Source organism: Eubalaena glacialis, chromosome 2, assembly GCF_028564815.1.
Source record: "Eubalaena glacialis isolate mEubGla1 chromosome 2, mEubGla1.1.hap2.+ XY, whole genome shotgun sequence".
Classification (NCBI taxonomy): domain Eukaryota; kingdom Metazoa; phylum Chordata; class Mammalia; order Artiodactyla; family Balaenidae; genus Eubalaena; species Eubalaena glacialis.
The window spans coordinates 38,149,598-38,171,531 of record NC_083717.1 but is presented as its reverse complement, the minus strand read 5'-3'; the positions used below and the strand labels follow the sequence as shown (position 1 = coordinate 38,171,531).

At 54.0% G+C, this 21,934-nt stretch overlaps 1 protein-coding gene across 3 annotated transcripts; it reads right to left on the bottom strand.

The window, feature by feature from the left end:
• Positions 1–1,511: 1,511 nt before the first annotated feature.
• MAN2A2 (mannosidase alpha class 2A member 2) lies at positions 1,512–21,544 on the bottom strand. 3 transcript variants are annotated; one of them, XM_061179915.1, is made up of 25 exons: positions 21,381–21,544; positions 20,919–21,121; positions 19,915–20,064; positions 19,087–19,344; positions 18,871–19,015; positions 16,990–17,161; positions 16,414–16,541; positions 16,024–16,197; positions 15,475–15,661; positions 12,820–12,997; positions 12,308–12,510; positions 11,920–12,102; positions 11,633–11,747; positions 11,330–11,397; positions 10,998–11,163; positions 10,243–10,479; positions 9,874–9,996; positions 9,462–9,576; positions 9,066–9,199; positions 8,742–8,883; positions 6,577–6,710; positions 6,184–6,258; positions 4,432–4,626; positions 4,159–4,269; positions 1,512–3,403 (listed from the first exon to the last, which is right to left on the bottom strand). In XM_061179915.1, exons 3-25 carry the CDS (start codon positions 20,044–20,046, stop codon positions 3,251–3,253), a joined length of 3,528 nt encoding a protein of 1,175 aa, XP_061035898.1. In that variant the 5' UTR covers positions 20,047–20,064; positions 20,919–21,121; positions 21,381–21,544; the 3' UTR covers positions 1,512–3,250. The 3 variants fall into 3 exon arrangements, with proteins under 3 accessions (XP_061035898.1, XP_061035899.1, XP_061035900.1); XM_061179916.1 differs by having other exon boundaries at positions 4,159–4,221; XM_061179917.1 differs by lacking the exon at positions 6,184–6,258.
• Between the last annotated feature and the right edge of the window lie 390 nt (positions 21,545–21,934).

Here is a 21,934-nt window from a genome sequence, read left to right as displayed (position 1 = left end):
TGTAGTTTTCTGCAAATCACATTTTATAAACTGAATTACATATACACATAATTTAATTTTTAAACATTTTTGAACTGGAAAGGTGCATTTTTCTACAAAGGGCAAAAGAGATATCTTTTTTCCTACTTGATACCATAAAGGGAAGTCTGTCAAGAATGGAGATGGTACAGTTATCAGAGTTCATAAGACAATAATACTTTCAACAAATGGGATCTAAATAACTGTAAAATTGAGTGTCCTTTAAGAAATGGAAGCTGAAAAGTATATTCAAAAAATTTCAATCAAGCACAAGTAATCCACTTTCCTGAACTGCAAACACTTCCTCAAGTATATATAAGGGATCTGGTTCCGGTTTTGATGTAACCCTCAGAACTGTGAGGCCTCAGGGCCAGAGCCCCGTGGGAAAGGGTTGCTGCTAGGCTTAAAATAGTAGGCCCCTTTCCAAATTACGTGTGCAGAAGACTCACCTGGGAGCTTGTTAAGAGTGCAGATTCTTTGGCCCCTCCTCCCAGAGATTGGTCCAATAGGTTCTGCCAAGGAATCTGTCTCTCCTCTCGTGCACTAAGGGAGGGTTTTGGTTTTTGCTCTCGTTACAGGTCAGTCTCCGGGATCCGTGGCTCTGCCGCACAGATGCCCATTTCAGCCTGCGGGCTGAAGGAGGAGCCCCAGTCAGGGCAGGCCAGGAAGCTGGACTTTCAACAAGGAATTCTGGTGATTCTGGACCATACCTTGAGCAATGCTGCCTTATGGAGTTCTAAAAGGCCAGTGTGTAGGAGTAAACATTTCAGTTCCTGGCAGATGAATAACTTCACTGCACATCTAAGACCTCCAGAGAGAACAGCCTTTATTCTGCTAATTTCCTCGGGGGTTCACAGATTCTCCCTTATCATTTGATTACAAATTACATTATACTTGCAAATAACGCCTGCTATAGTGTAACCGCTTAGAATCCCTTACTAATATGATTATAGTTCGTATTTACTGAGCTTTTATATGTACCAGGCACTGTGCTAAGCACTTCACACTGATAATCTTCATTCTTTCACTATGACATAGACAGGATTCCATGCGCCCTGGCCTGGTGCTGGCAGCAATGCCCTTGGATGACCTGGAAGAACTCAGCTGGTCACTGCTGAATCTTTAGGTCGCTGCTTAGCAGGCCCCAGTGACTTGCTCCAAGGAGCCCAAAGCAAGCTATTCTCCTAAAATAACTGTACTCACCAATTTTTGAAGTGCTGCAAATATTTTCTCCCAAATCTGTCATTTGTGTTTTAACCTTGGTGGTTTCCATCATATACAAACTTTCAATATATTTTTGGTGGTAAAATCTGTTTATCTTCTCCCTTATTATATCTTTTAGGTTTCATGTTGTTTAGAAAAGACCTTCCCACACCAAAGGTATAAAAATATCCTATATTTTCCTCAGTAATTCTGTAATTTTTTTGTTTTTTCTCTCTAGAGCTAATTTTTGTGGAAACTGTGAGGTAGAGAACTCTTACTTTGATAGGCAGTTATCTTCAAGTACTCTTTATTAAATAGTCCGTCTTTTTCCCACTTAAAATACTCCTCGGGTCCTGTACCAAACCCCCTCACACCTGGGTCTGATGCTAGGCTCTCCCTTTGGTTCCAGCAGTCTGATCCCACTCCAGGTCACACTGACTGAACTCATGGTCGGTCGAGAGTCCCCTGGGAAATCTCGTAGGACAAGTGTCTTTTACCCACCTGAGCACCACCGCCCCGGACTCACCGTCATTCAGAATTTTCTTGGTATTCTCACACATTTACTCTTCCAAATGAACATCAGAACCCATTAAATTCCAAAAAGTCTCCAATCTCACTGGAATACATTGAATTTATGAGCTGATTTGGAGAGAACCAGAATCTTTATAGAAACGTGATGTGCCTTGTTTGCTCTGTTAAGGTCTTCAGCTGATCCTGTTGGATTGTACAGGTCGGCCGTCCTTTAACCCTTCCTCATCTCTCTCATCTGCCACACTGCAGGGGTTAGTAGTGCCAGAACACGGCTAAATAATAGCATGTCCTTGACTAATTACTGACTTTACTGGGAATGCCAGTGGTATCTGACTCTTTAGAATGCCACTGACTGTTGGTTTCAGATAGAGACACCTTTATCTAGGTTAGGATGTTTCTTTGTAATCTTAACTTACTAAGAGTTTAATAAGGGATAGATTTTAAATTTTACCAAATATCGTTTCAGCGTCTCTAGAGACTATCATAAATTTTTTTCTAATGATCGAAGCTGCAGTGAAGGCTAATGAGCAGCCACGGTGCCTCCTAATTTACTGTACATCTCCCTAGTCCCCGCGCCAGGAAGTGAATACTTCTGTCGAAGGATGTACAAGGCGAAGCTTCAGGGCTGCCTGTAGGGATGATGACGAAAGCTTTCTCGAGTTGCCCACCGCAAGTTGGAGGCTTCACTTTCTTTCCAGGGAAAGGAAATATGCCCGATCAAACGCCCCCATGATGGGAAGCAGCTCTTCGGGACAGTGGTGTCCCGAGTGCAGGACAGAGTGCAGGAACCAAAGAGGAGTCAAGTAGGGTGGCCTCTGCCACCATTCCACAAATCAACACACAGACCAAGTGCCCAGTCTGAGATGGGGTTTTGGTACCTGAAGTGTCCTATGACCTCCGGTCATGACAGTCTTCACGAGTCCTTCCTGCCACACTGCAGCGCCTGGCCAGGGCGTGAGGGTCAGGGAGCACTAAGAGTGGAGCCGTCAGAGAGAGCAGCGATTCCTTCTACTCCTCCACCCCACTGCTAACTCTCGGTCCCCAGCCCCCTCCTCCTGGCATCGCTCTGCTTCTGCTTGTCACACACCACAGGACTCCCCTAGAGCCAGCTCTTGCCTACTGTGACCCTGACGCCGGGCTATTACCCACTCAGGCTCCCCTGCTTCTCCTCCATCCCATTCAGGGGAAAGGATGGGTGCTTGAGCCTGCACCCAACTAGGTGGACACGCACAACCCAAAGCAGAGGCTGGCACCACCCACTCTGACCGAGGGCCTTCTCTCCTACATCTCACTGGCGCCTGCCCTATCCACCCAACGCGGGCTGTGGGTTGCCCCCGAACACAGAAGCAACGATAAAGAGAAAATGAGGGCAGAGCCCAGTCTGTCACAGTTCTGAGAGGTAGATCAGGATAGGAGACCTGGGGTGGCTTGTCCAACCCGATCTTATGTGAAAAGGCCATCTCTGTGGATGAACTTTCTCTTCAGGCCACAAGAAGCCCTAGCCCAGGCGGAGGCGAAAGGTGGCGATCTCCATGGGCTCCAAATAGATGTCAGTGCTGTTGGAGGGCGAGGCCAGGGGGTACAGCAATGTCAAGGAGGTTGGCTGCAGGAAAACCACATCCAAGCCACGGAAGAGGCTCCCCAGGGCCACCTGTGGGGAGGAGAGAAGGTGCAGGGCAGTGCTGGGGGCTGACACACCAGATGCTGCTGCTCTTCCTCTATATAACTTGTATGAATCTCACAGAAGCTATGGGCCTCTCCGCAGCAAGGTGCCTACTTACACAGGTGAGTCTGCGCAACCTTGAAGCCTGTCCACAGACCTTAGGGTAGGAACTGCTGCACTGAGCTGTGAGCTCTTTGAGGAGAGGGACCATGTCTTTTGCCTTTTTTTTTTTTTTGGCTGTGCCATGCGGCTTACAGGATCCTAGTTCCCCGACCAGGGATTGAACCTGGCCCAAGGCAGTGAAATCACTGAGTCTTAACCACTGGACCGCCAGGGAACTCCCAGCAGGGACCATGTCTTGATTCACTTCTGAATCACTGGTGCCCAGCACACGGAGGCATTTATCAGTGCCAGCCTTTGCTGGCTTAAACAATGAACAGAGTATGATGGCTTTTAGTTTTTAATTCCTGGTGTTTCCATTTGTTTGATAGAGGTCCGTACACATGAAACAGAAGTTCTCCACCTGGACACCTCGTCTGGAACTGGCCCCTGCCAGGCCTCAGAGGCTTTGAAAACACATGTCAACAGCTTCTCCCTTGCTCTCCGTAAAGCCCCAGAATAACCCTGCCACCTCCCCCCTCACTGCCCAGCCTCACTGCCACCTCACCAAGCTCTCAGCTTGCCATCCCCAGTGCTCTGTTTCCCTGCGCTCCTCTCCCTTCCCGCACGTGGGCCCTGCTCACCTTGCCTTGGCTTGTGGTGCAGTTGAAGCCCAAGTTCTTGGCCTCAAGGCCACAGTCAAAACCCTTGCGGTGTAAGAGGAGCGCAGTTTCGGCTGAGGGCAAGCTATCATCCTGGTGATAGACACACAGGGCAGTGGGGAGAGGGGGGGGTCTCTGCAGGGCTCACAGGTGTAGCAGCACCTCTGCCCGGCAGGCAGGGCTGGGATGGGGAGGAGTCTGGGCGAGGAGGGGCAGGGTCCACCCCGGAGGGTCAGCACTGAGCGGGACACTCACCTCCGCCTGGAGCGTCCGCAGGTTGAGCAGGTGGAAGTCACAGGGCAGAGAGGAGGCCAGAGGACGAAATGAGCACAGAGCAGGGCCTGGGGGCTGCCTCTTGGCCACGGGCAGGGCGAGCACGGGGGTGTTCAGGTACATGGAAGTCAGGTGACTGAGGAGGGACGGGTAGCTGGTAGAGGGGCCATCTTGGACCTGAAAGATTGGCCCGAGACGTGGGTGAGGAAGTGGAGCGCGGGGAGCGGGAGGATAAAAGCACATCTAGGTCAGTTTCTTTGGAGAGAGCTTCCCTGATGTGTCTGGATACAAGGGGTGCCTGACTCCAGGACTCTTCAAATGCGGTCACTTCCCACCTCACACAGCTTAGGAAGGGCTACGCTCCAGGCCAGCGCTCCTCTAACTCTGGAGGCTTTCTGCTTCCACAACACCATCGTGAGTCACACACTCCCATCAGCAACATCTCCTGTCACACAGAGATTCTCAGTGCAGGGAGGAGAATGGAAGACAGACAGACGGATGCTTCACCATGGAGGATGGGCCTCTGATGGAGAAAGTCTCTGGGGCAACCCTGCAGCTTCAAGCTCGACCCCGTGTCCACAGCACCAGCCCTGATGCTTGGGCCCGGCAGTCCCCACAGCTGTGCTGACTGAGGACTACTCCTTAGATGGCTGACCTGGACGTCACACTCACAGGCCTAAGCTGGACTTTCCTCCACGGCGGCTACTCTTCCATATTCTGGATTTCTGCTCTTAGCACCACCCGCCTTCCTGCCGTCCAGAATCTCGCACTTCCTTCAGCCACGATCTCCATTCCCACCTCGGCAGTGTCCTCACGTCCACCCCCGGCTTCTCCCTCCCATGGCTCATTTCAAGCCACCAAAATTTCCTGCTTGAACAACCTTTAAGCTGTCACCCCTGCCTCCGGTCTCCCTGAAGATCCACCTGAGTCCCTGCTGTGGGAGTGACATGCTTAGGGCAAAGTCCCAACAGTGTTCTCCCAGCTCAGATCCCTCATGGGCCTCCAGGAGGAAGTCCAGACTCTTCACCAGGCACTGAAGGCCCACTACAGTCTGCCCCAACCTACCCCCATGGCATCCCAGCACTGGCCACTAGAACTTTCTGCAATCAGGGAAATATGCTATATCTGCACTAGCACAGCAGCTACTAACCACTTGTGGCCACTGAGCCACTTGAAATGTGGCCAGGTTGAATGAAGAATCAAATTGGTTATTGTGTTTTGTCTTAATACGTTTAAGTGGCCACACGTGGCTAGTGGCTATCACACTGCACAGGCGGCTCTGCTCTAGCTGAGTGAATTCACGGCTCTTCCCATTCACGTTCCTTCCTGCCTCCCACCCTGTGCCTCGGTTCAAGTGTGTAGGGCAGACCCCCATTCATCAAAGACGTGCGTGGATGACACCTCCTCCAGGAAGCTGTCCTTGATCCCCTTGGCCCACTATGTTATCTCACTCCTCAGGACTAGTGGACATACCTCTTTTCGACCTTATATTTTCACACACATAGCTTGGCCCCCACCCATACTCACAAGTCAATTCCTAGAGCTCTGAGGCAGTATCTTATGCATTTGCAGCCCTCTCAGTCCTTACAGCATAATGGGTGCCCAGCAGCTATTTGATGAGTGAGGGACTGAGCCCCAGACAGGGAGATGGAGCAGCGGGCTCTGCCATCCGCCAGCTCCAACTCCAGCTACAAATAACTAACACTAGTCCAACACCCCATCGCTGGCCCTTACCTCTCGGTGCCCGCTCCTGCTGCTGTGAAAGATCAAGCCCCTAAACATGGCTGCCAGTTTGGAGAAAAAGCCAGGCTGGTGGGGGCAAAGAAAGCCATGAGATGAGCGGGGCAGGAGCAGAGCAGGTTAGAGGACACAGGGGCGGGGTGGGAAGGTGGGAGATGAGCACGAGGAGGGCACAGGCGACAGGGTGCTGTGGAGAGGGAGGTGCCAGGCTGCATGAGATGGAGCAGCAAAGCATCAGATTCGCTTCCCCGCCAACCCGGGAATCAGGCCCTACTCTTGCTACCCTTGCCCACCTCTAGTACGCTCCCCAAGCCCTAGGCTGGAACCCCAGGGCCACCCACGGGGCCTAGCCTGACCTGGCTCCCTAGGGGGAGGCCCAGAACTTACCTCCCTGCCCAGGGTTCGCCGTTCCAACAGGAGACGGAAATGGTTGCAGGTTCTCTTGTTGTCCTTGAGCCCTTGGCCCAGGCCCCGGTTGTCGTCCTGCATTAGTCGCCGGTCCAAGATCACCTCCAGCTGGCCTAGGGAAGTTAGCTGTGAGCCCCCAGCCTGCCTGTCTCACCCCCAAGCAGACACCGACCTCTGGAAGCAGCAGCCCACCAAAGCCCCAAGGGAAGAGCCCAGGGAACTGGCTGGAAGCTGAGTCACTCAGGGCACAAAGCCGCCGTGGAACCTAGACCTGGAAGGGGCTGAGTGAAGGTCTGTGACCCTGGTAGTTCACTGCCCGTGCTCCGCGGCTCAGAGTAGGGGCCGGCCCGGGTGCCCAGGCAGAGAACCGTCTCTAGGCTGGCTGCATGCAACAAAGTGAACAGCAAACACAATAGCCATCAGCAGCTGCTGCAGAGGCCCTGACCCAGGGCAGGTTTTCTCAGGTTGGGTGGATTTTGTTGTGACTGGAACACACGCTTCCGGCCCTGGTTCTATGTGGGGACAGACTCCAGCTCTGCCTGCCACGTCTGTCAAAAGGAGGGAGCAAGAGGACAGCCAGATGGCACATCAGGCAGAGGCTCAGATTAGGTGTTATTTGGGGTTGCCCTGCAGACGAGAGATGGCAGAGGATCCTTTGCTTTTTTTTTTTTGGCTGCACCGCACACAGCATGTGGGATCTTAGTTCCCTGACCAGGAATTGAACCCACGCCCCCTGCGTTGGAAGCGCGGAGTCTTAACCACTGGACCTCCAGGGAAGTCCCTAACCTTCCTTTCTTTTAAAAATATGTCTGGGGGGACATCCCTCGTGGCACAGTGGTTAAGAATCTGCCTGCCAATGCAGGGGACATGGGTTCGAGCCCTGGTCCGGGAAGATCCCACAGGCTGCGGAGCTACTGAGCCCATGTGCCACAACTACCGAGCCCGTGTGCCACAACTACTGAAACTGGCGTGCCTAGAGCCCGTGCTCCACAATGAGAAGCCACCACAATGAGAAGCCCGCGCACCACGACGAAGAGTAGCCCCCGCTCGCCGCAACTAGAGGAAGCCCGCGCGCAGCAACGAAGACCCAACGCAGCCAAAAATAAATTAAAAAATAAAATAAAATAAAAATAAAAATAAAAATATGCCTGGGGAAGGGGCTCATTCAAAGCTGACATATGTTGGAATGAGGATTTTTCCCAGCATCTGTTTTTTCAAGAGTCTCTTGAGAGGAGCCCATACAGACGGCTCTATCTGCACTCCCATCACCCCAGCCCAGATTCTGACTTGCGTAGTTCCTCAGTCTTTACCCTGAGCAACCACAGAAAGGCACACCAAATCCTAAAATGGACCCCTTGCATGTAAAACAATCGCCTGTTAGCGCACTGTTTTCCAGGGCAGAGACCAAGGGAGGACGCTGGGCTGGGTTAAGAGTTTTACAACCAGAGTGATACTGGGCAAAGGGGCAGCAGAGCCTCATGCCTTCCAGCAGGGAGTCAGGTTCCCCACTGCGCTCGCCACCGGCCCCGCAGAGCCTGGACTGGGCACTCTTGGCTCAGTCCTGCACAAAGGCTCTGCCCCAAGGACAGACGACCTGAAGGCCTCAGAGGCCACTAAGTGCAAACTGTTCACTTTACCCTGAGGCTATGGGAGCCACCTGGGCTGGCCCAGTGTGACCAGCTCCAGGTCAGTCTCCTCATGTCCTCATTTTGATTCTTAAGAATGTCATTCTGTCTGTCTTTTTTTTTGTCATTCTCTCTTTTAATGACCATTGGTAGGAAGGCAGGAAGTATTTTTCTCCTTTGCTAAATATTTCATTATAACACTGACTACACTTTTCCAACTGTCCCTACTGCCATCCCCGTCAGGAGAAGGTGGCTACACACCTCAGCTAAGAACCACCCTTCAATACCCTGATGCTTCTTGAGGGGATCCAACAGGCCACCCACCCCCCAGTCACCTCCACAGCTGCCTCCACCAGGGGAGAAGGTGACAGCAGGTGTCTGCCTTCTTTTCATCTCCCGCTGGTGTGTGACTGACAGACAGGAAAGACAGAGAGGCCCACAGAGAGGACAGGCCTCGGTGGCGGGGATGGGCTTCTCGATCTTGCCCTCTCCCCCCCGAACAGCGCCTGCTCCCCTCACCATCGTGGAGGCTGGAGACGCCCAGGGCCTGGGCAGCGTGCAGCGTGAGGCGGCTCTGTGCGTCCTGGAGACAGGCCATGACTGGCATGGGGTAGAAGTTGGCCTGCAGGGGCAGCTTCTTCAGATACCGCCGGGGCTGCACCTGCGGGGGCAAGGCCAGCAGATCAAGAGCATCCGGGCACCATTTGGGCCCCGATCACTCTTGCCTCCGATTCCTCCTGCTCTGTCAGAGCAGATCACCTGCCACGGCCTGTGATGCAGGCAGTAAACACAGTCCAAGTTCTGTTCCATAGGGTCTCTGGGGCCCCAGGCCTGAGGCATCACCTGAAAGCCATTGAGGTCCGTGAAGAAGGTGCCCTGGCTGTCAATGTCTGTGTGGATGCGCAGGGCCAGCTCCTTGTTGACGTAGTCCCGGATGTCCACCAGGGATGACACGTCCAGAGACAGCCCCTCCACCCCTGGGCACAGGACAAAGGGAGAGGCCGAGTGGTGTGAGCCACAGCCTGAGAGACTGGGCTGGGAGAGGCTGTGCCCAAGCCCCGGGCAATTCCCAGCATTTCTGGCCAAGCTCTACTCCAAGAGAGTTAAGAATCATCCCCATCTCAAATGATACATTTGTTGGGAACAGATGCATGCATAGACAACGGGCAGAAGGAAGAGCACGTCACAGCCCACGGAGCCCGCACCTCCTTCCCTACCTTCCTCGTCTGCAGGGCTCACCTGGCAGGTTATAAAGCCGGACTACCTGGTGAACGTGCTCATAGTAGGCAACCACCTCTGAGAAGAAAGGGCCTTCCGTGATGCGCAGCACGGGAGGGTCCTTGGGGACGTAGGGCTGGGGAAAGAGCAGGCGGCTGCTGAACCCACGGCACAGAGAGCAAAGCAGGGAGATGCCGGCCCGCGGTCAGGCAGGAGGACTTGTTCCCAGCAGGCTCTGGGCTGAGACCCCTGGCCGAGCCGGGCCCAGGCCTCCAGGCAACATTCCTCAGTCTCCCACCCCCCGCAGGGGCAGTGCAGGCGAGGCACCCTGGCAGGCAGGGTCGCCCTGGACGAAGGCCCGTGCCCTTCTCCCTGCCCTCCGCTCCTGAGGCCTCCAGGGCCTGCTGGGGTTTGCAAGGTGTCTGTAGGGTACCTTGGCCTCGCCGTCAGGCAGGAAGAGGTAGGCTCCACTCTTGTCTTTGGACGAGCGGGTGCCATAGATGAGGAACTCCATGTCCACCCGCTGCTCCTGCTCCTCGTCCACCCTTCGGATGCTCTGCCAAGAGACACAGCCCTGACCCCTGGCCCCACACCTGCGTGTCAGGCCTGCCCCCGGGAGGGCGTGGACGAACTTCCCCCAAGGAGCCCAGCCCTGCTTCCCTGTGCTGTCAGCTCGGGGCCCAGACGGCCCGCTCCCGGGTCCACCATGAGTCAGGTGGCAGCACACTCGTGGGCCGGAGGCAGCTCCACGACCCCCCCGACATGCGCGCCCTCCTCCGGCTCCTAGCCCCTGGCCCTTTACCTTGAGGAGCCCGGTAAGGCCTGAGAACCAGACCTGCATATAGCGGTTGCTGAGGGCGAAGTCGCTGGCGCCAGAGTCAATGACGCGTAGAGGGAACGCCTCGTGCCTGCTGACGGACAGCTGCTGCCCATGCAGGTAGATGCGCACGGAGGAGGGCAGGGTGCGGGGCCCGTCCAGACCCAGCTGCAGCTGCAGCACGCCCAGGCCCAGCGCTGGCAGGCGGACGGGCACAGACACCTGCGGGCACGGGAAGGGTGAGAAGTGTGGGCCACGGCATGGGTGTCAGTCTTGGATGCAGGCCTGGGGTTCTGGCCCTGAGAGCCTGAGCAAGTCCCTGCACCCACTGAGGCCTCGGTGTCCTCCGCCCAAAGCGCAGGTGATGTTACTTGCCCCTCATCAGACTTTCATGAGTCTCAAATGATATTTGGAAAACTATGAGATGGTAAACACACGTTAAGCTTTCAATAAATATTTGTTGAATGAACAAACGATGGGGCAACATAACTGCCATTTTTACTATTATCATACTACACCAAACTTCCCCTTCCTTTCAAGGACAGACTCAAAGCCCAGGAGTGACTGTCCTCTGGGCAACCCCTCTCCCCAAGACTCTGGTCCCCAACCTGGGGAGTAAGAGGGCTGCAAGCAGGAGGGTGGGAAGCCAGTGTCCGTGGGCAGTGTGAGGCTCCGGGGAGAGGCCAAGGATCAGCACAGAGGGCCGAGGCCGGGCCCCACCTGCCAAGCCCCCGCCTCACCTGGTAGACGTCGGGGACCATGTCAGTGGCAGAGCTCCAATGCGCGCTGACCTGCACGGCCAGGGGCTGACCCTCCTCTGTAAGGACCCGCACCCGGGGTGAGCTGACCAGAAGGGACACCACGCTGAGCCGTTCCTGCTCCAGTGGGTTGAACAGCACCACGTACCTGTGAGCAGAAAGTAGGCTCACCCAGGAGGCCACCGCTCTGGGGCAGTGGAAGCAGGAACAGTGGCCAGGCCAAGAGTCCCTCAGTGGTTTGGCAGGGTGGGGGTGGGAGGGTGCCCAGAGACATGAAGGGGCTTTGCCTCTGCGCCTGGCCCAGCCCGGCTCACCTGGGTGAGGAATCCAGCTGGATCACTGTGCGCTCTGGTAGGGCATCGTGATTTAAGCGGGTGTCATCCTGGAATGAAGTGGGTGGGAAGAAAGAACTATCATGAGGCTCGGCCTGACTCGGAGTCTTGCCTCCCCCGACCCCCCCCAACCTATCCCAGATGGGGACCGGCAGCTGCGCCAGGCACAGATCCTTCACTCCAGGACCGGGAAGGAAAAGAAGGGCAACGCCCTCGCACCACAGTTCTCGGCACAGGACTGCACACCAGAGGGTCCCCCTGAGCAGGTGCAGGAGCGGGGCTCACCATTTGCAGGAAGGGCGCCTCAGGGTCAAAGTGGTAGCTTTTCTTGTCCCCCAGCACCAGATAGTGAGCTGCGTTAATGATGACCTGCTTCAGGTTGACAAGGGAGCGCAGAAGCCTGGGAGAGTGGGCAGGAGAGGGACCATGGGAGAGGTGACCACTGAGAGACTGTCCACCTGCCAACAGGGCGAGCCCTTGGCAGGCCTGCCCACGGACTGCCCGGTGCATCCTCCCTTTTGGGACGGTGGGCCGAGGTGTGGAGCTGATGGGGAAGAGGAGAGGGCTCCCACCTGATCCCATAGTCCACAACAACTGCCTCCTTGGCAGTGCCAGTGATGGCATCATGGTGCTGGAAGAGCCCCAGTGTGCGCCGAGCTTCCGTCAGAAGGGCGAAGTTCGAGAGCGGGTACTGGCTGGCCAGTCCAGAGCGCCGGGCATGAGCCACAGCCAGGCTGTACAGAATCTCTGCCCCCCTGCCCAGAGAGAGAAGTCAGCCTCCTGCCACACAGCTCCCTAGGGCCCACCCTCACTCTGCAAGCCCCACTCCTCTTCCTTTCACCCCTTCTCCACTTGTCTTGGTCTCCATGCCCTTCTAGTCCCTTCTGAGCCAATCCAGCCCCTCCTTAAACCCCAAAGGCTTACTCTATCCCTCCAGCCTGGAAGGGGGGCAGGTCTCACCGCAGGTGCGCTTCCAGGACGCGGTCCAAGCTCTTGTAGAAAGGCCGCGAAGTATAATAGCCTGTCCAGTAATGGTCCTCCCGGTCCGCATAGGAGAAGAAATCCCCGCTCAGCACAGGAAACCCTGGAGGCTGGGCCCCTGGCTCCACCCCTGTCCTCTTGTATAGAGCGTCAAAATAGTCGGAGAGGGTGCCAAACTGGGCCTGTGGGGACCCCAAAAACCCGCTTCCATCAGTTCCAGAGTCTTCTGGGAATTGTGGCCCCCCAGTGCTGCAGTGGAGGCTAGGGGCAGGGATTTTTGCCTATGCAGAGGGTAGTCACCATATGTCCTACCTTCTGGACCTCGAGGAGCTGAGGAACCTGGGAAAGAACTGTGACATAAAAGGGAAACCGTGCCCAGAGCTGGGAATGAGCCCCTGCTTTGGAGCGGTATCGGGGAGCATGAAACCTCACAGGAAGGGCTGGGCTGCAGCACCACCGAGGTCCCCTCCCCGGTGAGTGCCCCTTCACACCTGCACGTGGAGATCAGGCTTGCTGTTGAGGAAGTCGAAGAGCCGCTGGTAGTTGAAAAACTGGGCATCCCACTCCTGGGGCTTGTCGTATCGGAAGTCATCGCCCAGCGGCACCAGGAGGACGTTGCTTCGGAAGAGCCGGGACTTCTTCCTGTACTGGTCCAGGAGCAGGCCTGCCCTGCGGTGGGAAGGGGGACGGGCCCCACATGGAGTCTCACATTATAGGATCCTGAGCAGAGCCAGCCTGAGAGGAGCCCTCCGATACATCCTCATGACAGAGTCACTCGGCTTGCGGGTAGATACCTCATGGGGTGAAACCCAGTCCCAGGGAGCCCCATGTTCTCCAAACAACTAGAGAGTTCTTCCTGATGCGTGGCTTCAATTCCCTGGCCCCAGTTATGCCCTTGGATACCACAAAGAACAAACCAGTCCTCCTTCCCCATGACGGTCCCTCAGACATATCCAAGATGTGCAAGCATTCCCTTGTGCTTTCTCATCAGGCTCTGCAATCCCAGCCCCTCTATTTGGTCCCTACATAGCAGTTGAGAATCCAGTCACCAGCAGTTCTCTGAGCAGCCCGTCTGCCAGGATCCCAGAGTGCGGGGCCCAGCACTGAATACGGGAGTCCAGGGGAAGGCAGGCCACACCCCCCCAGTCTGGCCAGAGCTGCCGTGGGAGTGGCGTGTTTATACAGGCATGTCTGGCAGCCCCCCCTGTCACCCCACCATGCTGACATCAGTGATCATGTTTTCTGTGCATGCGGCCCAGCAAGATCTTTTCTCATCCTGAACTTTCCTATTCTGTTTGCTGAAGCTAAGGGTAGAACCTTACATTTATCTGATAAATCTTATCTAGTTAGATTCAACCCACGTCCCAACCTACTGAGATTTTTTGGGATCCTGACTCTGACACTCCAGCTTTGTTTGCCACCAGTTAGTGATGCAGCACAGCCCCAGAGTGAAGAGCCTGGACTTGGGGACCGGACTACACCAACACTAGCTCTGTATGCACTAGCTGTGTGACCTTGGACAACTTACTTAACCTCTCTGGGCCTCAGTTTCTATAAAATGAGAATAACATCAGTACCTACTGTCATAGTATTATGAGAATTACAATGAACTGAGTGAATTAATATTTGCTAAACACTTAGAACAGTGCCTGGCACTGTTCTACATAAACATTTATTATTTCCTTTTTCATCCAAGTCATTAATGCAATCAACAGAAAAACAGACCTGTGGCATTAAAGCTTTCTCTTTTTAGACCAGCCTGGTAATTGGCATGTTATGGGTGTTACAGTTCAACCAGCCACTAATGTACTTAGCCATGCTGGTGCAGCTTGTTCTATTCCACTTTGCTCTCAAGAAAGGACTCCTCAAATACCACCTTCCCCTAATTTATCATCCTTGTAAGCCTTTTAAAGGAGAAACCGAGAGCTTCCCTGGTGGCGCAGTGGTTAAGAATCCACCTGCCAATGCAGGGGACATGGGTTCAATCCCTGGTCTGGGAAGATCCCACATGCCGCAGAGCAACTAAGCCCGTGCGCCACAACTACTGAGCCTGCGCTCTAGAGCCCGTGAGCCACAACTACTGAGCCCCTGTGCCACAACTACTGAAGCCTGCACCTAGAGCCCGTACTCTGCAACAAGAGAAGCCACCGCAGTGAGAAGCCCGCGCACCGCAACGAAGAGTAGCCCCTGCTTGCCACAACCAGAGAAAAGCCCACGCACAGCAAGGAAGACCCAACGCAGCCAAAAATAAAATAAATAAAATAAATAAATTTAAAGGAGAAAATGAGGTTATCTCCCATGACTTGCTCTCTGTAAACCTGGCCTGGCATCTGTAGATCACAGCTGCTGCTTTCAGAAAAAGCATGCCTTAAAAGCCCTAGATTCTTGCTTCGAATCAGCATTTAGATTTCTGGATTCTGGAAACAAAAGACCACTTTCTTTCCCTTCTGGTCACGTGTTTCACCTCTTGGACATCATGGAAATCGGAGGATTGCAACATGAAAACCCGTTCAACTTGTTATATTCTTAAGGCCAGTCCAGTTCTGGCTAAATCATTGCTTAGCTCTCTCTTAATCCACCTTTTCCCAGGGGAGCTGATTTCAGCAACATCTTTTGGGGTCCCTAAGGATTCTCTCAAAGGGAACAGGTCTGTTTTCTCAGAGGCTGGAGGCTGTTGGGCGGGACAGAATGTGCATCTGAATGGGATTCTGGGTGCACAAAGCACTGAGGATTCCGGGTGACTTCAAGCCAAGGCAGGAGGCCGGCCTGAGTTTAATGCAGGCATACCAGACTGAAGGCTGTGAGGCACTGCACCTAATCTGAGAATTATTCGCCTCTGAGTCAGTCCACTGGCTCCGACAGTTTGTTAGGACACTGGAAAACATACTCATTTGGGAAAATAAAACCATTCTGGAAAAGGTGGTTCCTTAGAGCCACTCACTCTAGTTTTCCAGGAAAACACAGTAAAGGAACTGTCACTGCAAGGGCTGTGGGCCTGAACTCACCAACCGAGCCCACCCCCATTTTATGAATGTGGAACCCGAAGCCCCCATGCAGCAGAGCCCAGACCAGAAGCCAGGTCTCCTGACTCCTCTGCAGAGTGAAAATGACACCACCACACTTAGTCCAGGTCTGGGAGCAAGTACCTCTCGGCCACGTTTGTCTCTGTGATAGCCCGGGGCGGCACCTTCCAAGGGCAGTTGATGCGCCCCCCGGGCAAACGCTTGAAATCAAACTGGCAGCAGATCTTGGGATCCGGGCCACATGTATGGGGGACGTCATAGCTGTAGAAAGGCATCATGTGGCAGAAGATGTCTGTGCTGGAGTCCGAGTCTATAGAAAACACACCAAGCAGTCAGCCCGTGGAGCTGGGCACAGGGATGCCGGGGGTGGGAGGGGATCTGCTCCAGCTAAAGGCGTGAACTAGACTTAAGGCTGCAGAGGACATGCAGGCCAATGGTCAGGACACAGGGAGGGCTCTGGAGCCCATAGCTCCTCCAGGAGACAGACAGCAGGCTCCACAGAGGCTAGAGATCAATGTGATCCCCACCTAACCTGAAGGAGAGAGCTTCTGACGGTCTGCACCAGTGTTTGTTGGTCTGCTCTAAAGGACAGATGGGTCTTATTTCTGATATCCCTGCCGTTTCCCAGTGGGAACCACTGCTGTGACCCCCCTCCACCCTACCTGGCCTTACCCCAGGTCTGCCTCCACATGAACTCCAGGCTGTGGGTGGCAGCAAAGTGCTTCTTGATAGCATAATGTACCCTCTGAATCAGCATGCTGGTCAGGTTGGCACGGCGCAGCAGGTAAGGCATGGTGGGGCTGTATCCAAAGGGGTCCACCGCCCAGCCTGAACGCGGGGTTGCACCTGGGCAGGGGCATGGAAGCCAGAGGCCTGAATGCCTCAGGGCCTGGCCTCCCGGCACAGGGGCCCCAGATCCCGTCTTGCCATCACACCACACCCATGCTGGTGGAATTAGCCTAGCAAAGAAGCACCCCCTGCCAATCCTTGTGCCTTACAGCCCCCTGCTGTCCTCTGGGCCCAGCTATGGGGGTAGACTCCCACTCCTGAGCCCGGACTCACCAAGGTTTTTCTCCAGCCACTGGTGTCCCTCAATGAGCTGGTCAATCAACGCAAAGTAGTGGGAGTTGGCCTCATCCGGCATTACCCAGCCTCCTGTTGCAATCTCCAGCTGCCCATTTCCCACCAGCCTGGAGTTAAGGACTCACACTCAGCCTGGGGCAGAGACCCTCTGCTCAGTCCTGCCAACCAGACGCTGGGACCTGTGTGTACTGGCCTCGCTGAGCCAGTTCACCCAAACCCAGGACCAAGACAACAGACATGCGCCCTCCTCTCTCTCCAGCCAACCTCCATGCTGTCCTGGCTCTGCTTATTCCTGGACCTCTGTCTGTGCTTCCAGGGGCCAGGCCCTATGTTTTCTCTTCCCCGTGCTCACACTACTTGATTTCTCCTAACACTAGTGACCCTCAAATCAGTTCTTGCCTTCTTATTCCTGGCCCCTCTACCATCACTCCTCATCTCTGCCAAGGTTCCCCTTGCCTCTCCCTGACACCTTGGCAGCTGCAGCTCCAGGAGAGGACTTCACACCCATCCTAGGGCCCAGAGGATAGCCCTCCTGCTTCCCCGACTGGCACTGGCCTTCGGACTGCTGCTCTCTTTTGGGCATTGATGTTGTCCCACCACTTGGCGAAGAAGGAGACTTCCGCCCAGATGAAGCGCCGCCGGGGGTCCTCTTGCAGCTTGGACACCATGTTGTTGAGAATGTGCTGAGTCTGCTCTGTGTAGTACTTGTCAAAGGTCTTGAGCCAGCCTGGGGAGCCAACATAGGGTCCCCTGAGGATGCCACCATCTTCTTCAACTGTCCCTCCCTTACCTTTGCCATCAGGAAGCCCACCCCAGCCAAAGCAATCTTAAGAAAAACAGAGCTGGAGGAATCAGGCTCCCTGACTTCAGACTACTCTACAAAGCTACAGTAATCAAAACAGTATGGTACTGGCACAAACCCAGAAATATAGATCAATAAAACAGGACAGAAAGTCCAAAGATAAACCCATGCACCTATGGTCAACTAACCTATGACAAAGGAAGCAAGAATATACAATGGAGAAAAGACAGTCTCTTCAATAAGTGGTGCTGGGAAAACTGGACAACTACATGTAAAAGAATGATATTAAAACACTCTCTAATACCATACACAAAAATAAACTCAAAATGGTTTAAAGACCTAAATGTAAGGCCGGATACTATAAAACTCTTAGAGGAAAACATGGGCAGAACACTCTCTGACATAAAACACACCAATATCTTTTTTGATCCACTTCTTAGAGTAATGAAAGTAAAAATAAACAAATGGGACCTAATTAAACTTAAAAGCTTTTGCACAGCAAAGGAAACCATAAACAAGACGAAAAGACAACCCTCAGAATGGGAGAAAATATTTGCAAATGAAGCAACGGACAAAGGATTAATCTCCAAAATATACAAACAGCTCATGGAGCTCAATATCAAAAAAGAACCCAATGAAAAAATGGGCGGAAGACCTAAATAGCCATTTCTCCAAAGAAGACATACAGATGGCCAAAAAGCACATGAAAGATGCTCGACATCATTAATTAGTAGAGAAACACAAATCAAAACTACAATGAGGTAACACCTCACACCGGTAAGAATGGCCATCATCAAAAAATCTACAAATAATAAATGCTGGAGAGGGTGTGGAGAAAAGGGAACCCTCCTACACTGTTAGTGGGAATGTAAACTGGTACAACCATTATGGAGGACAGTATGGAGGTTCCTTAAAAAACTAAATATAGAACTACCATATGATCCAGCAATCCCACTCCTGGGCATATGTCCGGGAAAAACCATAATTCGAAAAGATACATGCACCCCAATGTTCACTGCAGCACTATTCACAATAGCCAAGACACGGAAGCAACCTAAATGTCCAACAGCAGAGGAGTGGATAAAGAAGATGTGGTACATATATACAAAGGAATATTACTCAGCCATAAAAAAAGAAAGAAAGAAATGCCGTTTGCAGCAACTTGGATGAACGTAGAGATTGTCATACTGAGTGAAGTAAGTCAGACAGAAAAACAAATACCATATGATATCACTTACATGTGGAATCTAAAAAAATGGTACAAATGAACTTACTTACAAAACTGAAATAGAGTCACAGATATAGAAAACAAACTTATGGTTACCAGGGGGCAGAGGGGGGAGGGATAAATTGGGAGAGTGGGACTGACATATACACACTACTATACATAAAACAGATAACTAATAAGGACCTGCTGTATAGCACACGGAACTCTACTCAATACTCTGAAAAGACCTATATGGGAAAAGAATCTAAAAGAGACTGTATATATGTGTACGTATAACTGATTCACTTTGCTGTACAGCAAAAACTAACACAACATTTTAAATCAACTATACTCCAATAAAAATTTTAAAAAGTAAAAAAGAAAGCCCACTCCACACCCTGGCTCCCAGGGTCTGCTGGGCCCTCACCTGGGTCATTGTGAGAGTGGGGGACCACAAACACCTGCAGGTCTTCGGTGTCCCAGTCGTGCGGGCTATAAGAGATGTCAAAGCCTTGCTTCCACACGCCGCCATCCACGTTGTCAAATGGTAACTCCTCTGATACAGTCAGCATCTGCCAGGCAGGAGAGCAGCTCAGTGCCCCAGCCATGGCCACTGTGGGTCCCTGCCAGCTCTGACTCTTACCTGCAGCTCTGGCTTCTGGCCCCGGACCCCCAAAGCAAATTGGCAGTCTTGAGGGGAGATGGAGAAGAAGCTGGGCCGGGGCTCTGGTGGCACCACCCAGGAGCCATTGGCCATATAGTACGGCAGCAGGGCAGGTGGGCCCTCCACGTTGGCCGTCAGCTCCAGCACAGAGTCCTTGATGTGGCTGATGATCTCATGATTCTCCTCCAACAGCTGCTCCAGCTGTTCAATGCGGTTCTGCAGCACAGAAATTTGACTCTGCCAAAAAACCAGAAAGCAATCACCCCCAGCTCCTTATGTCACAAGAAGGATCTCTGCATGGGGCCCACCACCTGAGGCCTGACTATGATCCTTCCCTCCCCAGTCAAAGGCAGGACCATGAGCCTACAGGGCTGGATTGCTCTGGTCAGATAAGGGAAGAGGTGTGAATCACTACTGAAGACTGCAATCCGCTTGGGTTGGGAGTACCCTCACTCTCTAGCTTATGGATGGCAAAGATTTCACCTCCCATGCCTATTCTCAACAATCGGCATTGCCTATCAGGAGCATTGTGCTGACAAGGACTGCACTGGGGCTTAGTGGGAAGGGATGCTGCAATCCATTAGCAATGTCTGCCAATAATTCAGGAAGACAGAGCAGCAGTACATATTGCCATTTTCCCTCCCTCCTTTCTTTTTGCCATCACTGCTTTCAGCTTAGAGTTTCTAGAAAATCTGCCAATTGGGAAGGAATGTTCTTGCCCTGGGCTGACATGACTCTCCAGCTGGGGCAATAACCTGATCCCAGATGATTTGTGTATGAAGAGATCAGTAATCAGGCATGACTCACCCGGGGGAAGTTCCCACCGTTCTGGTGTCGGGTGGGATCATGCTGCACTCGATCCAGCATGAGGTAGAGTGAGAAGACAGCCACACAGAAGATGGCAGCCCCACACACTGTCACCTGCTTTTTCAGCTTCATACTGGCCTCCACACACACCTGGCCGGAGGGATACCAGATGTAGCTCCAGCAGGCAAAAATCCCTTTGGTGGTCTTTCCACCAAATGCCCCAAGGAGTTCCTGAGGGCTGCTCCCGAGGAACACCAAAGAAAAGAAAGCTTCTAAGCACCGAATCCCAACACTGGCTATGGATCCTGACCCAACCTGGATCGTATTCTCTTGTCTGAGACACAGAAAGCACTAGTAAGAGGCACATCTGAGGCCGGTCCTGCCTGGTCCTGGTAGCAGCTTTGCCCCTAGGGTGGAGATGATGCTCTCTCCCAGGCAGATGCTATTAAAAAACACGCCCGGAAAACAAAACTTCCCAGCTGTGACTCCTGAGTTCGCCATACAACTTCCTGATTACAACCAGCTGCCCACAGAGCTTGCCTACAAGAAAGACACAGCCAGTTAAATGACGTGGGTGTCCAAACTCCCTGGCCATGTGCCTCTAATTTCAGAGGAATATACTGGTATCTATTTTGATTTAAAGGATACAGACAAAGCCCCAAGAGACTAACAAGAAAGCCTTTCTCCCTGCCCACTTGCATCAGACTGGTACTCACCAGAAAGAGTGACTGGCACAGCTGCTCTCTTATTCAGAAATGCAGAATGAATAAAAAAAGAAGCCACAGCTTATGTGTCTAACATAAAGAGTCCTCGCCCTGTTAGCTGACTCCTGCAGTGGGTAACTTTCAGCCTCTGCTTACAGAGCATTTAGGGGACCCCCTGGAAGCCAGCAGTGATTGATGTCAAAGATAACCTGGGTAGGGAGAAGCTAGGCACAGCTGCTCGGCTGTGGGGCAACTTCAGAGAATCAGTGTCCTCCGCCACCGCCCGCGGCCCGCACTTGCCTGCTGGGCGGAGGGAGACAGCTAGCTGACGGCCGAGCGGCGGCGGGAGTGGCAGCTCAGGAGTCTTCCTCCAGCCCTCGGGTTAAGGAGCTCTGTCGCCTCTGCAGCTTTGTGCCCTATTTAGCGCGATCTTATTCCGCTCAGGAGCCTCCAGGCAATATTTTTAGCCCTGGGAGGCTGAGTCCAGGCCAAAGTAGGTGGAGCTGGGGAGAGAGAGTTGGATCTCAGAGGGGGGCCGGCACCTGCCGCCGGGTCTTCGGCTGCTCGCCCGCTCGCCGGCCCAGCCCCCTCCCGGCCCTCGACCCTCCCCGGCTCTGCCGGGCCCCGGGACCGCAACGGCAACTGCCCCGTGCGGGAGCTCGGGCCGCCTCCGACTCCGAAGCGCCGCACGCGCTCCTGCCGCTCAAGCCCGGCCTCGGCCGGGGCAACTGGAGCCCTGCCCGCGCCCGCCCAGCGCGTTACCGTCTGCGGCCGGCTTCCGCGCCGCTCCGCGCCCCGCCGGCCGAGCTGCGCCCCTCACATCCCCGGGGGCGGCCCGCGCGAAGGCAGCGACGCAGAAGGCGGGCGTCCGCCCACCCGTCGCTCCCACAGGAGCCAGGCCGCCGGTTCCGGTTCCCCACGCTGGAGGCCGCCGGGCAGAGCGGCGTGCGGGGCGGGGACAGCCTCGCCGCGCCCCCGCGCCACCCCAGCCCCGCCTCCTCGCCTCGGCCCCGCCTCTGCCTGCGGTGCGCCCAGCCGAGCCGGGCGAGTCGGGCCACTGGCGTCCCTAGCTCAGCTCCGGAGGGTCGGCTCCGCGCTTCCGGTGCAGTCTGCGCCGTGGCCCCCGGCGCCGGCAGAGGGTTCGCAGTGCGCAGCCGCAGCCGCAGCCCGGACCCGGCCTGGGAGAGCTGCGGGTCCGCGAGGAGGGGCGCGCAACTTGAGGTTTTACTGAGTCTTCCTAGAGTAAGCGCATTAATTACCAGTAGTAGAAACATTCCTCCTCCATTTCACCAACCGAACGGTGAAGTACATTTTCC